This window comes from Lutra lutra, chromosome 7 (genome assembly GCF_902655055.1).
Source record: "Lutra lutra chromosome 7, mLutLut1.2, whole genome shotgun sequence".
NCBI lineage: Eukaryota > Metazoa > Chordata > Mammalia > Carnivora > Mustelidae > Lutra > Lutra lutra.
This window is the reverse complement of record NC_062284.1, coordinates 83,497,288-83,512,889: the sequence shown is the minus strand read 5'-3', so window position 1 is coordinate 83,512,889 and position 15,602 is coordinate 83,497,288. Positions and strand designations below refer to the sequence as shown.

Below are 15,602 nucleotides of genomic sequence, written 5' to 3'. Positions count from 1 at the left end.
CAGTGTTTATACAACCAAGACTTATTACATGCTCTGTCATTTTGTTTCTGGGCTGGCTTTGGTTTGAGAATTAGGTAAACATCAGACATTCCATCACACAATTTTAGACTCAATCTTACTTTATAATGATGTTAATGTTTATTGTACAAAGCGAGATGCATTTGTATATTTTAGCATTTTATTTCAGCCACAGAATGCAAAACCTGACATTGGCATTGGTTTGATTTGTGTGTGTGTGTGTGTGTGTGTGTGTGTGTGTGATTGAAGATATTAAGCACTACAAGAACATTGAAATTTCAATCTGATTAGGATCAAAATTCTTCAGGATCAAAACACTCCTTTTCCTCCCCCTACAGTTTTACTAATTGTGTGCTACTTGACATTGTGGAGTTATTCCACAGCGTGATAGCTAAATATGTGAAGTGTATTTTACTGTGCAGAATTATCAGCTCGTTTTATTTGTTTTTCATGTGTTTGAGGTTATTAAAAGAACTTAAAATTAGAAGTCGTGTGTGTGAGTTGAAAGAGTGAACTCAATCATTGTTAGGAGGCTAAATCATAAAGCAATAGCCAGTATGTCAATATCAAGTAATGAAAAAAAATCACAGAATTTAAAAGCATACCTTCTCTGTTTATTAGTTGGCACGATACCAAAAAAATTAGGTGACTAGCACAATAGTGAATGGCAGAGTTGTTTATTTTCAGCACTCTCAAATTATTCTGGTTACTGAAAATGAGATAAAAGTAGATCGGAAAGAATGGCATCAAGCATATTTGTTGGAGACCTTTGCTTCATGGGAAGAAATGAACTGCCCTAGCTCACTGTTCCTGAGGAATTGTGTTTCTTCAAGCTGTAAATCAAATCCCAGAGAGATAGCGTGACGTTTTCCAAATAATAACTGGGGATGACATAGTTCTTTTTTGTCAGCACTGGGTTTCTGAAGTTAGACCTCAATTAAGATTCCAAAATGAAAAAGCATCCTTCTCTCCCCACACACATGGTCCACGACAGGGTCCCAAAGACAATATATTCATTTTTAAAGCCTGGATCTCTGGCATATGTTGGTCCAAAAATACACTTGGAGCTTCCTCCAAAGATCCCAAGTTTTTCTCCATCTTTTCTAAATTCCTAGCTACAAAGAACCTGATGTTTCTTTTCAGGAAACAGCATCATTTTTTCCCCCCAATTAATTGAAGAGCCATCTGCTTCTGCCATGCACAACACCCATTCATTCTTAGCAACAAGTGTGTTCCCTAAATCCCTGGTGTGCAATACCAAGGCACGTGTTCAGTGTTGGGAGTAGAACATGCCGGAGAGCAGCCTCACAGGCAGGCTTTTCCCAGAGACGTGATACATACAAAATCTCACACTGAACTTGGTCCCATGTCAGTTGCTAATGCAGGGTTAAAAAATGCTGCAAGACGCTCACGCTTTGAGACTCTGCCTGACTGAATGTCTTGGCATTATGCTTTTGAAGATGGGAGTCTAAAAATGAGCAAAGGGCAGGAAAGACCTGAGACCGCTCTCCTCAGCCACAGCAAGAACAGGGAGAGGAAGTAAATATGAAGGCCACCTGGCTCGTGTCGCTAGAGGAAAACTTGACCGTCAAGGTATAGACTCTCACTGGTGGCACCTCGCATGTATTTAAAATCAGAGTTCAGAACTGGGTTTAGAACCTTCTGAGAGGATGAGCTCGTCGGACCCCCATCTTGTAGGAAGAAGAGTCTGCTGGTCGGTCATCAAAAGGACCTCTGGTTGGAAAAAGGGCAGCCTCTTCCTAAGAGGTTCCGCAGACCAGTGCCTCATGCCTTATGGGATCGTCAGAGCCTTTCCACACACGGTGGCAACAGCCCACTGAGTCTGGTGAGGGAAGGCTGCATGGGATGCTTTGTGGGAGTTTTGGCTCAGACCTGGCCAGAGCACGGTTGGTCCCTCTGTCTTTAAATGCCAAAGAAGGCATCTCGGAGGTCAGCTTGTGAGTCAGAGGCTGGGAATAAGACTTAAAGAGCTGAGATGAGTCTCTATCTCTCTCTCTCTCGGGAGTGTTCCTCAGAATAACCCCCTTTCCAGAAATACAGTGAAAAGACACCACCTTCGAGAGCGGCCGTGGACACACGATGTGCTCTGCCCCTGTTCCCCAGCTACCCCCTTGCCCCAGTTTTGCGGTCCATCAAGTAGGAATCGCTGTAGGCTCTGGTCTATTTGAACTTGCCTTCTCCAACATATATCTTCAAACAAAGACCACAAATTTCAGAGTGGACCTCGCTCTCTAGAAAATGAAAGGGTCAAGAAAGCATAAGGCAGAGCTCCCCCCATCACTTCATGGGAGAGAGAGCACGAGAGACCACAAAATCCCGGGCAAGGGCCTAAAGATCCAGCAATTTCTGCGGGCCTGAGTTCCAACTTCCAATCTAATTCCAACACCAGCTGAAGTGATTTACGTCTCACTTTTTCTCACTGCATGCTGACGGTCATTTCAAGTGTACGCACGAGACACGAAGGGGGAAATCCGCACTGAAACCAAACAAGTATCTGTATCTGAGAGACTTGACACGAGCCAGGCTGTTCCCATGCACAGGGGTTACTTACGGTCCAAGTGACTATGCCTGATGCCTTCGACGTCTTCGGCGTGGATGAAGTGGTAGCATCTCTTCCCTACGATATCTACGGGGGTCAGATCCATATAATCACTAATCCTGCAGAGAGAAGAACACAGGCTGGGATTCAGGGAGGGGGAGGGCAGGAAGTCCAGAAATTGTTCAATGACTGAGAAACAAGTCCCCTTACAGTTTTCCTTATACTGGGGGTACCCATCAGGAGGTGGCACTTTGAGGGAAAACCCTTTCCGGACAGAGAAGATAATTTCTTCAACGGATATCGGACTTTTTTGAAAATAGGAGATGTGCTCGATCCAGCAACTGCATTTAAATCATGAGACAGGTTTTTCTTTTCTTTTCTTTCTTTCTTTTTTTTTTTTTTTTTTTTTGGCATCAGAATACGCATTTGGACAACATAATTCCATGAAATTATTGAGAATCAGTAACAATGCAAGATCCTCATTAGAGGCCAAGATAATTCAAGGTTACGTAATAAAATAAAAACATGTTATGTTGATACCAAATGATTAGAGACACCTTTCATTTAAACAGATTGGTCTTCTATTGGGTATTTCCATGAAAAAAGGGCTTCAACCGCTTCTTGGCACAAAGTCCAAATTGGCATTCAAGGGATATAATTTAAATGCTGAGACATACAGATGCCTGGGGGTATTATCTTTTTCAGTCTTAGTCATTTGGGAGCTCGGCTTTCACTCCTGGCCCTTTTAACTGGTACTTTGTGGTGGATTCCACACAGAAACTTTTAAACCATTGTAGCAGCTCTGCAGGCTTGTGAGAGGCAGTACGTGTGTGTAAGCCTGTGTCATTGATTGTCCAGACGTCAATGTCCTCGGGCAGGAGCACAGAAAAATAGAACAGCAATTGGAAAACATGTTGGGGGAATCTGCCCGATTTACACAAAGATGTCAACATGTTTATTATCGTCCTCCCTGTCCAGGTACAGATTGGTTTTGGGCGGTCCAAAATAGAATATATCTTCTGTTTAATTTATTCTCTTTACCATCCCTGTGCTTTTTATCATTTAGGGCTCACATTAGCTCTAAAGAGGAGTGAGTCTTTAGATATGACATGTTTCAGAAACCTGAGAGACCATGGTTGGAGAGCTCAGTCTTGACCCCCCAAGGCAGGGGAACTAAACCAAACTGAACCGCACCAAACCAGAATAATGGGGAATATAATTAAAAGTTACTACCCAGGGAGTGGATTTCTCAACATCTAATGTTAAGTAAGATTTTTGGCCAGACTAGAATTCTTGGTACGCCGAGGTGAAAATGGGACAATATAAAGAGTTTTGTAACGCCATGGTTTTCTGGTACAAAGCAGATTAGTTGGTGTTTTCCTAAAACCATTAGCTGCTTTCCAAGTACAGTTTACACCCCCCTTTCTGCAAATGAGTGAATAAGGATGTCATTAAAAGGCCCTCATTGGTGCTTCTGAAATTTGCCAGCTCCCCTGAAGGCCTCTGATGTCGGCTTTGTCCTCCGCCCTCCTAGGGAATGCAGAGGAGAAGAATGGTCTGCAGAGGCCAGGACAGGTCTTGTGTTTCTAGTTAGCAACTCCCTAATTAAACAATAGGCCCTGGGAAAAAGCCAGTGATACTTTAGGGAAGACGTTCTTTAGTTTATGCTTTATTGGAATGAAATCCTTCAAAACATCTGACGTATTCCTATGTATAGAACCTGTTTCTGTGGCAAGCGTGACTAGCTCAGTGTCCAGAGACAACTTAATACTTGTGTAGAAATCCCCAGACCAGTCTGATGACCTATATGAGGAGCAGGATCCTGATGGCATCTTGTACTCTGAGCCTCAGTTTCCTTATCTGTAAAAATAACTTAGGAGGTTGGTGAGGGGATTGATGAATGAAATGAAACGAGCATAGCACAGTGCCTGGCACATGAGGCATGCTTTTTCCTCAGGTCAAGCAAGCAATTTCTTTTAACACGAGTCCTTTTTAAATAACTTCTATCCTCTTCAGCTGGGAAATAATGCCGTATTGTATTGGCTAATAAGGGGTTGTGGAAAAAGTTTTTTTTTTTTTTTTTCTTTAAAGGGAAGAAAAAAAGCTTAAAGTGGGTCACAGAAAATGATCTCAATTATTGGAGTGGCACCAAAAGGCACTCAGGTCCATGGAGCAGAATTAATCAATCTGTGATCACAGGAATGAAAATGAAGTGAGGGTTTGGGGACAGGACAATCACTGGAAGCAGGTAAATAAGATGAGGCTCTGGTTTTCGGAGGGAGTGACAGTAGTAAATGTAAATCAAGGGAGCCCGACCTATGTATTTGAAGAGGTAAAGCCACAGGTCGTCAGACTTTCTATCCGCCTCCCTGCATTGGAGCTCCCTCTCCAGCATTCTATCTTTTTTTTTATCATAGTAAACAGGTTTGTGGGCTAGAACTGTGTTCTTTAATGGATGCATAGATATGAGAGTCCCCTTCAGTGGTTAGTCTGATGGCTTCCTTACCACTTAGCCTGACTTCTCTAGAAAAAAAGTGACAGGGAATGCAGGTAAGGCCCACACGTAGCTAACTGCCTGGTTTTAAAGTCTGGCACGTTTCAAGTTCAAATTGTGACCTTGGGCGTCTCACTTACCCTTTCTTGCTAAACTGAAATTGCTTGAGGGTGCCGAAGGCCATGGCAACACCCATCTAGATCACAGAACTGTCCTGAAGCTTAAAGCAGATGATGTATACAATGAGTTTTGCACGTTGCCCATCATGTAGCTAAGTGTTTAACAAACGCTATCTTTATTATCACTTGCTCACCCTAGTGAATCCTTTTGTCTGTCTTTCCTGATACTATTTTGCCATTCCAGAATACCTTACACACAATCCAAGTATATAGTCAGTTTTCTAAAAATTTTAAGAAATGCCAACCAAACTTGAAAAAAATAGATTTAGGGTTACTTGTTAAATAAGAGTGACGGGTTCATGGTCTCTTCTACCCCATGGAACACTAATAGCTCAGGTGGGTGTCTTTTTCTCCTGATGGATTCTTTCCTCTGGATCCAATCTTGACTGGAATGGTAGGCATTTCTAACTTGGGCTCAACATCCTCAGAGCTTCCCAGTGGACTGAACACAGACACTGGCCGTCTTCCTCTTGGCTAGGCCTTGTAGAGGTCAATTACCTGAGCTGCTTGACCATTCCGCTCTTTCATTTTGCCCCTGAGGGCACTACCAGGGCTCGGTGAACATACACTGCTTTTGTGCGTGACCGTAATCTGTGCCACAAAAGCACCCTCTCAAAACCGCCTCAGCGAGTCTGCCTGTGGCACCAGCAGATTGAATGCTATCATGGAAGCTTCTTTCCCTCTTCTCCCTGTGCCCGCTGATTCTCTCTTCTTCAAATCGGTCTGATGATGGGCTGGTGACTTGTGGGTGAAAGGTCTAAGGGGGCACTGTCCCATTTCCTTGTCCCTTGCTCTGTGTTTAATGGAAAAAGTGAACTTTTAAACCAGAGGTTAAAAAGTCCTTTTATCAAAGCTCGGTGTTAAGGAAGGACTGTCAAGTCATTTATATGATGAGTCTCTCTCTTTTTAAAAAAATTTAATTTATAAAAGCAAACTCCTCAGGATTACAACATTTTATTTAATAGTTTTGCAGATGTTTCATCCTTTTCCCTCTGGGGGCCTCGAATTCTCGTTTTTTTTCCCCTCCATGTGCTATGGCCTGCACGTGTCCCTCCCACCACAAAACCCATACAGTGAAGCCTTTATACTCAGTGTGATAGTATGGGGGGGCCTTTGGGAGGTAATTAGGTGAAGATGAGGTCATGGGGGTGGAGCCCCCGTGATGGGATTAGTGTCCTCCTAAGAGGAGGAAGGGACCAGAGCTCTCACTCTCCCCAGTGTGAAGATCCAGCAAGAAGATTGCTATCTGCAACCAGGAAGTGGGCTCTTGCTAGGAACCCAATTAGCTTGTACCTTGATCTTGGAACTCCCAGTCTCCAGAACTATGAGAAATAAATGTCTGTTGTTTGAGCCACCCGGTCTATGGTAACGCGTAGCCCGGCAAGCAGCTAAGGCAATGTGCGGAAGGCTGTATGAACGCTGGCCATCCTGAGGCTGGGCCCGTACAGGAGACAGGAGGTGCGCCTGACTGAGGCAGCAGGAGATACCTTTTACGGTATAATTTTGCCAAGAACGTCTCAGCCCTGCTCTCTCCTTAGGTTCTCGGCCAAAATGGGTCTTAATTATAGCATATGGATGTCTGGGTATCCCAATCCATTCCATTGTTGTCCCTAACGTAAATCAGGACAGCAATGTAAATTTTAAATAAAAAGCATGTTTGGTGTCAGTCCAAGCAGCCATTAAAAATAAGATCAGGATTTATAATGAGCCTCACTGGGAGAGTAAAATTCTTCAGACTGCCACAAACACCAGCCTTCACCAATGTGTAACATACAACAGAGGAAATGAGAACAAAAACAAAGTACCTATTTTCACAGTAAATGATATTGAGGTCCATATTTACTCGAGTGACGAACATATGGCAGTCAATTCTGACTTCATTGATCGTAGGGGGAGGCAGGGCATGAGCCACAACCACAAGACCCATGATTTGGCTGGGAACGGTCCTCCCGTGGGATAGGGACACCCTCAGTCGTAGCCGGCCTGTTATGTGAATCACCTGTAATAGAACATTAAGGACAGGACATAGTCAAATTTGCATCTGGGACGGAACAGTATTTCTTTTGAGAAATTGCAAAATTACATCTGGAACAACCAACATTAGTTTGTATCTTCCGTAATCATAATGGCTGTTAATGTGCCCTCAATGTCCCCGAGGCAGGGACAAAAGAGAAATAATATTATAGGCTGAGCTTTACTTAAGGCAGAATTATTCCTGTGCTATGGCTATTTTCAGGACTTTTTCTTGCCCTTCCCTCACTCTCTCTTATCTTTTCTTTTCTCGTTCTTTCTTTTCTTTTTTTTACATTGCAATTAAGCATATAATCAGTTAAAATGACCAGAAAGTTGAGCAATGAGTTGCAAAAGGAAATGTTTGCATTATCTGCCCTTGTTAATTAATGGATGATGTCTGTCTCCATATCTGTACTGAGTGGATTACATGGCCATCTCCTTTCACATGTATGGCCCAGAGCTTTCCTTCATTTGGCAGGGGGGCGGTGGGTGTTGATCATGCAAAAAGGCCAAGAGACTCCAGGGAATATAAGTCTTAGTGGCAATGACATGAATGGGACCTCCTGTGTCAGAAAGCACTGAGCTACCAGTACTACTGTGATTTATGGCACTGCCCTCTGGGGTTGAAGGTCAGAAGACTTTGGCTCATCATTCGTTCCTCGAGCTTGTTCTAAAGTAGGATCAGGTAACCTGGTCCATTCTGGTGCCCTATTTTGGTTACCTGTGCAGAGACAGGTATGAGAATGCTGGGCTGTCATTTTCAGCTTCTTAGGCAAAGTATACCACAGATAGTCCAAGCCATCCAGAACCAAACAGAAGGGCTTCATCTTCCTTACACATTTGAAATGATATTTTTACAGATGCCCTTTGAAAAAGTCCCTTTGCTTATAAACTACACATAGAAGGCCAGCCATAATGTCAACTTCCTTAAGTGATGTTTTGAGGAAACAAAATCATGAAAGGGTTGAAAAGCATCAAGGACTGTGTGCTTTGGGAGGATGGAAGTCTTGTGTATGTGGATGGGTCGGAGGAGGAGGGTGTTGAAGATGCGCACGCACGTGTGTGTGCGCGCGCGTACTCTAGCTGTGTTCCTAGGATCGTGCTATGGGGTGGGGCATCTGCCAAAACTAGGTTGTAGATATAGTCCCTGTGATTCACCGTACCAGGGAGCTTGGTTTAGTAGTTAATCAAGTTTCTGCCTTTGGTTTGTCTCTCCAAAAATGTACTATTGAGCACCAAGACATCTTTTGATGGTTCCCTCTTTGCTATAAGGAACTCAAGTGGGAAGTGGGAACTAGCCTTCTAGGAGTATTAGCATTGAGCCTCCGCTCTCCTTCCCAGGGGCTTGACTGGTCATTCCTTTTTCATTTTGTTTTTGTTTCCCTTAAGTTATTCAGTTTTCCAAAAGCTAGCCACACTGCTGTCAGTCAAGAGGCAGGAACAAAGCTTACAGGGCTGCCCTTTGGAGTCCTGGTGTCCTAATAATACCTTTTTTCCCTGGTTCCCCTTCACATTTGCACCCAGCGCTGCAGATCTGAAGTTACCAGTGAGGAGGATTACTGAGGGGGCTATTTCAGGAGCAGCTTTGTGACCACCCACATTTGAAGTTGACTAGAATTCATACTTAATGCACCTTTGCTTTAAGGTTTGGTCAGACGAGCGACTTGATGAATATTTGAAAATGTTCCTAGAGGCAAGGATGCTAAAACACCATCACAGACACACATTTTTGTAAGACCTCATTAACTAATAAAGAAATGGCTAAAAGAAATGGGATTAACTTCACAGGGGGGGTGTTAACAGTCCCTGGGCCTCCTCCCAGCTAGGCTAACATAGATGCTCATTTATCATTATCTGTCGTGTTTTATCAGGAACTCTCAGCTTCTTGGAAAAACAGATCTATAAATGCTCCAGAAAATATGCGTTCAGAAAAGATATGATAAATAAATCTTCACTTGGTATTCTATTCTAAAGCAATTTATGGGCCTCTGGGCTAGAAGACATTTTGGGAAGGCACAGAGGCTGCTGGGGGAGCTGTCTACATGTCAGATTGACCTGGGTCCCCATCTCCAGCATTGCCTGTGGTCACGGAAGTGCTGAAAGGGGTCAAAAGCTGGGTCCTGCGGGGGGGGTCTATAGTTGTCATTTTCTGATTTTGTTACCCAGGACAAGTCACTTAACCATCTGCTTCTCAGTTTTCTGTGAAATGGGGATAATAAGGAGTGTTCTGCAGGTTATGTTATGAAAGTGAAAAGAGATAATGGAGGTGAATGCTTTCTACCTTGTGAAGAAGTGTCCAAATTTCATTATAATTCTGTTTGCCCCTTCACATATCAACTGATTAATGGGTCAGGATTGGTGACTAATTTAATCTTGACCCAAAGCCTAATAAATGAGTTCTTCTCATTTTAAGAGATCATACATTTTCATGTCTGGAAGAAAATGTAGGAAGGTCTATCTTAGGTCCTTCTCCCTTTCATTTTTTCAGGTGGAAAAGAGGCTTCTGGAAAGTTCCTTCCCTGTCCAGAGTCACCTAGCTCAGAAATGGCAAAAAGAGCCTAGAATCCTGGTTTCTAGGTGTTGTTCAAGTTTCATTTTAACTTTGTTATGTTTATGTGCATATTCATATTGAATGAAACATCACAAGTTTATACCAGATATTAATTTACTACCTTAAGTAAACTGTATATGAATATTTAAAAAGATTTCAATTATAACCAGAAGTTCAGGTTATTTGAAAAGTCTTTGAGAAGCAGTACAAACTAAGATGAAGGGGGAAAAAAAAAACCTAATGGAGTAACTAAATAGTTAGGAAATGTTAAAGGGTATGTTTGTCTCTCTATAGGTACCTCTGGAGGTGAGGGAGGTGAGAAAAAAAGCATGTCTATTTATTCCATATTTATTTTTGGGTTGAAATTAATGTATTTTCCAAATCCATTTCATAAAGCAAACCTTTTTTTCCCCATGTGACAGGTTATGTTCAAATTTTAGAAACACATCTGACAGCAGGTATCTGAACACATGGATAGTTGAGTTTTTCACTTTGTAGTTGCTTTGAAGGCCTGGGGTGTAGAGGCCAAAGTATTGTCAGAAGAGCTGAGTTCAAGTCCTAGCCCTGGCATTGTACAGATATGCAAATGTTATACTCAGAGAACTGAAATGACTTAGTGACTTTCTAGGTCAGTTGAGTAGAGATTAAAAACTCAGCATAGAAGAAGTACTATGTAAAGGTATGTTTGTTTTCTTAAAAAGGCATCTTTGTTTTCTTCATCAAAGGACATAATATTGGTACTTTAGTTTCTATAACTTACTATGTGCAAGGGACCTTGCTAGTTGCGAGGGACCAGATCACAGTGATTCGAATGCAAACCTGTCCTCAAAGAGTTTACAGATTACACAGTGGGAGGAGACATGTATAATTACTTGTAAACTAGGACTATGGGAAGATGATACAGTGTCTGACAAAGACAGTGGCTCTCCATCCTGGTTATGTGACAGAATAACTGTGAAGCTTTATCAGCATATGGATTCCTAGATGCTGTCTCCTAGAAGTCTACTTCGGCAGGACTGGGCTAGGGTCTAGCATTTGTTTGTTGTTTAAAGCTTCAAAAGTGATACCTACTATCGGAGAATATTTGGCTAATGGATTTGGAGTTAAACCAGTGATTCTCAACCACGCTATATACTGGAATTACCCTAGGAGTACTTAAAAGTCCCATGTCCAGGGGCACCTACGTGGCTCAGTCAGTTAAGTGACTGACTCTATCTCATTTCAAGTCTTGATCTCAGAGTCATGAGTTCAAGCCCTGCATTAGGCTTCATGCTGGGTGTGGAACCTACTTAAAAAAAAAAAAAAATCCCCATGTCTAAGCTATACCCGAGACTAGTAAAATATGGATTTCTAGGTAGGGGTCTAGAAAGGGGTCTAGAGGTCTTAGAGGGCTGCTGAAAGGATTAAGTTAAAATGTATATAAAGTGCCTACATATATGCCTGATATATACTGTACACTCACAAATATAATTTCAGTTAAGCTCTAAGTGTGCACCATAAGAAAGAGTAAGATCATGGAAAGTTCAGGATAGGTAGGGAGTACTTTTGACAGAATGGATCAGGAAGGCTATGTGAAACTGGCATTAGAAAAAAAACTGCTGACATAGATTGGATTATAGAATGGTGGAAGGGGTTCCCAGATAGGGAAAAGGTCTAGAACAAATAATATAAAAGGGAATCTCTTAGGAATGCCCAGGGCTCTAGGAACACTTCAGTTGGTTTGAGCAGGAGTGAGATAGAGATGGACCAAAATGGCAGGTAGAAGCAGTAGAAATTAGGAATAATGGGTCCTTGGGAGAAGCACCATGATTTTGTGTCTGTTTTGTAGGATGATGATGATGACGATGATGATGATGATGATAGACCGAATGGAAGAATTGCTGATAGAGGGACCACATAGATTTCCCTGTGGACATTTTGTATCTCAACAGCTTGGAGAGGTCCTGGACAAGGTCTCTTAGGGAGAGCTGGAAAAAGGGATCGGACACATAAGAGATGATAGTTGAAAGAATAATTTTGGAAAGTGGCCCCCCATTTCCCCCCTGCCCGCCATGATAGTTAAAACCAAAGAGGTCAATGGAATTACCAATGGAGAAAATATAGAGAGAAGAGCAAAAGCATCCCTTTCCACCCCTTGCTTTGAGTATTTGAAACCTAAGGCAACTTCTCTTTTTCTCTAAATTGAAGTTCTTTTGCTCTATCATGATGACTTTTGTAAAAAAAAAAAAAAAAAAAAATTCTGAAACATCTAAATCCCCCCTTTTCTCCACCCACAATTCCAATCTGACATAATTGCCAAGCTTGCTGTATCATTACCAGTCCCAGTGGTAATACCTTAAAGCATGGGATGGCTTCCTTGTAAAGTTAAATAGGTGAATGGGCAATGATTTTAAATACAAATATATGAGCCTAAATACTAATATTAGGTCAAGAACCATGAACCTATAAAATAACATAGTTACTGCAAAATGGAAGGAGTATTGTGCCATAGAAAGAATGCTGAATTGAAAAAACGGAACATTTTATTTGAGTTTGGTCTGCTCATTTTGGCAAGTCATCTAGTTTGGCCAAGGTAATATTCCTCAGATAAAAAATGGAGGATAAGGATCAGGAGATGATACCTAGGGTTCCTGCTAAGTTCTAGAGAATTCTATGACCTATTGCTCCATTGAGTGGTCTTTACTGTGCTATAGCACAATCCTTGCCCACTCCCCCACTGTGCTTACAACTCCATTGTGGGGGCAGGAGTTTCAGAGTCCAGCTGCAAGTTAATAAATGCAGAGTTTAAGAATGAATCAACAGGGTGTTATGGGTCATTTCTGAGATGAAACAATGTTTTGGTTTTGGCCAATACCAGGTAAAAACTGCCTCTGTGTTTTAAAGATTCATCTTAGTCTGGTCTTAAATCTAATCTACAGACATCCTTCAAAAGAGATTTCTGAACTAAGAGATTCTTCGCCCCTGAGCTCAATTTTCTATAAGAGCTCAATCCTCTCGCTTCCTTTCATTGTTCTTGTTTTATCATAAAGAGCTCTCTACAAAAATGCTAAAGCGTGTATTTTTCCAAACCCCTTACACAGCACTGCCCGGATGCCAGCCACAGTAAAGCAGAATGCACAGGGTTTCTGAGTTGCAATCTTATCCACTTTGATAAGAATGTCCCAAATTAGCATTATCTGACAGTCCCATATTGAAGGAATCATGGTCTGACTTTTCTTTTTCTTCTGATACCCCCCGCGGATGTGCACGGTACAAGTACAAGTCCGCAGAGTTTAGGATGAGTGTGGGAGTGTTAACAAGCCACGTTTCTTGGACAAATATATATTTCTTTTCCTGCCATATGCTCTTTTCAGTCATCTGTTAGTGATAAACACTTAGATGTGCTCCACTAATATCTTCTCATTATAAACAAGCCCATCACAAAGACCTTGATAAAACCTGCCCTCTGTCAATACTTAAGGAAAGAAACTCCGTAACACAGAAATACATCTGGAAGCTATTCTCCGTTCTTTTAGGAATAAATTTCAGTACTAGTAATATAAAACGTTTGCTTTATCAAAAGGAAATGCTAAGTATTATGTGCATTATTTTCCACATATAATGTAGAGCACAGAACAGGGCTAGGCAAATAGGAACAAAAAGAGCTGCAGGCATGAGAAAACTATGGATTCCCTGGGTTTAGAGCATCTTCAGAGATTTTTCACTCGTCCTTTAAGGACGAGTTTTATTTACCTTAAAAATTTAACTTAAAAATTAAGCTTCCTTCTGGCACTCTGGTCTTTTCTCTTTTATTCCCCTGTAGAAGTCTGGTTTAGCATACAGATCATAAATCACTAGCTCAGGTGGGAAAGCCAGCTAATTATTTTTAAGTGATGGGGGCTTTAAGGTGGCCCCCGACCCACTGAAAGATAAGGGCTTAGCTAGGTCTTCTAAACCTAAACATCTAGCCTACAGCATAACAACTTAATCTAAACCCGTGGGAGGATATCAGCCTCATATAAATGACTTCCTACAAGTTTTTAGGGAGTGGGTTTCCCAGATTTAGACCATATCCATGGGTTGGAGAATCAGCTCTAACAGGTCTCTCTGTCCCTGTCTGTCTGACTCCTGCCACCTTGGTCTTTGCACAAGTCCTCCAGAAAAACAAAACAAAATAAAACAAAACACAAAATAGCAAGAAAAAAGCTTAGCTGAGACCCAAGTACTTGTCCAGAGAGGTGAGCTCTCCTGAGAAAAGGGCTCATAACTGAAGGAGGGGCTGTTGGACCCTGTGAGGGCAGAAGAATAGCAGAAGGCCATTTCCCTTCCTTTCCTAGGATCTCTGATTATATTTCTAGAAACCAATTCTACTCTAATAGGCTTTTTCATAATTCACAATGGGACTGGAGCAACCAGGGATAAGAAAAGGCAGAAGAGGGAGAAGGTATAACTTCTCAAGGCAGAGGTGAGATCTGGGGGGGAGGTGAGATTCAGGGGGAAATGAGGTGGTGGCAGGGAGTGGGTGAAAATGCAGATTTTTCAGGGTCCCAAGGGGGATACAGCAGGAGGGGTGGTCTTGGAACATCATCATCAACTAGATGGCCATCAGCTCAGGTGGTGGGAGGCTTTCTGGGAGTTTTTCCCCAAGAATTCCTCTAAGATCAGGAATCTTCAATACTGGGCACCAGATTCAGCACCCTAGGCTAGAGGACTAGCAACAACTTAGGGAGGGTCTCACATGGGCTTGATTTAAGGGCAGAGAAGAGAAGAGAAGAGAAGAGGGGAGACTGGGTACCCGGAAAGCATCCTGGCCAAAGTTAAGAAACAGAAACCCTGGCAGGAGACAGTCTTTGGGTAAAAGGGCTGTAGTTAGCAGATGTTAATTCTCAGGGACTCCATTTGGTTTGAATGGCAATGTGGTGAGTGGGGGGAGGGATGTAACTGGAGCACAGCCCATCAGAGGCTTGCTCCGACTCCTAGAAAGACTCCGTGAAGGTGAGTTCAGGAAGTGGACAGGCTGGAAAAGGTTCAGGGCAATTCTGATCAAGGAAAGCGGAGGAAGGGAGGAAGCTGGGGCTCATTTCTTTACTCTAGTGGACAGTCTAAGGTCCTGAAGGGAAAGACTCATACTCACAAGCGTGAGTATGAGCATTCCTCCAGTTATAGATAAAGTCAATTTACATAAGTAACACAAACAATTAAATGGGTCTGGTCCATGAGGGAAATTAGACTTTGTCCTTTAAATTAGAAAGCCCCAAACACCTCATGCTGGTATAAGGGATTCATGTTAAAAACAAAAACAAAGACAAAAGCCCCTCTAAGGTTAGTGGTGCTTCAATTTGTGCACGAGAATTACCCCGGGAGTTTATTAATCAGGTGGATTCCCAGGCCCCGCCCCCAAACTATGGATTCTTTAAATCTAGGGAGGGGCCCGGGGATCTGCATTCACCAAGCACTGGGCCATCCACCTGCAGCGTCCTCTTTAGCTAAAGAGGAGGACCAATCCAGAGATCTTAATGATGATGACCTAGAGGCTGATCACAGACTGCCTCCTAAGCGAGCAAAGAAAGACGAACATCTATTTACGGTTAAATCTGCACTGCAAAAAAAAGACCCCACTCTGTAGAACACAACCCCTTATCTTGGTCCTTTGAAAACGAAGGACCGGTGCACGATAAGCAGGAACCCTGGGCTCTTGCGGGATCAGGATGTACCTTCTGTGCGCGGGATGCCCGAGGGAGCAGCCCTGGAAGCCCTGTCAAGGCTCCTTTATTTGTGTAAAGGTCTGCATTCTCTCAGTGGCCACGC

General features: G+C 42.5%; 1 protein-coding gene across 2 annotated transcripts in view; it reads right to left on the bottom strand.

Annotated features, from left to right (window-relative positions):
- NPAS3 (neuronal PAS domain protein 3) overlaps nucleotides 1–15,602 on the bottom strand; it is an 866,185-nt gene that overhangs the window by 21,775 nt on the left and 828,808 nt on the right. For both annotated transcript variants that reach the window (XM_047738684.1, XM_047738685.1), the window contains exons 7-8: nucleotides 7,057–7,250; nucleotides 2,591–2,697 (exon numbers count right to left, since the gene is read on the bottom strand). In XM_047738684.1, the coding sequence (XP_047594640.1) occupies nucleotides 2,591–2,697; nucleotides 7,057–7,250 (301 nt within the window). The remainder of the gene's footprint in view (nucleotides 1–2,590; nucleotides 2,698–7,056; nucleotides 7,251–15,602) is intronic.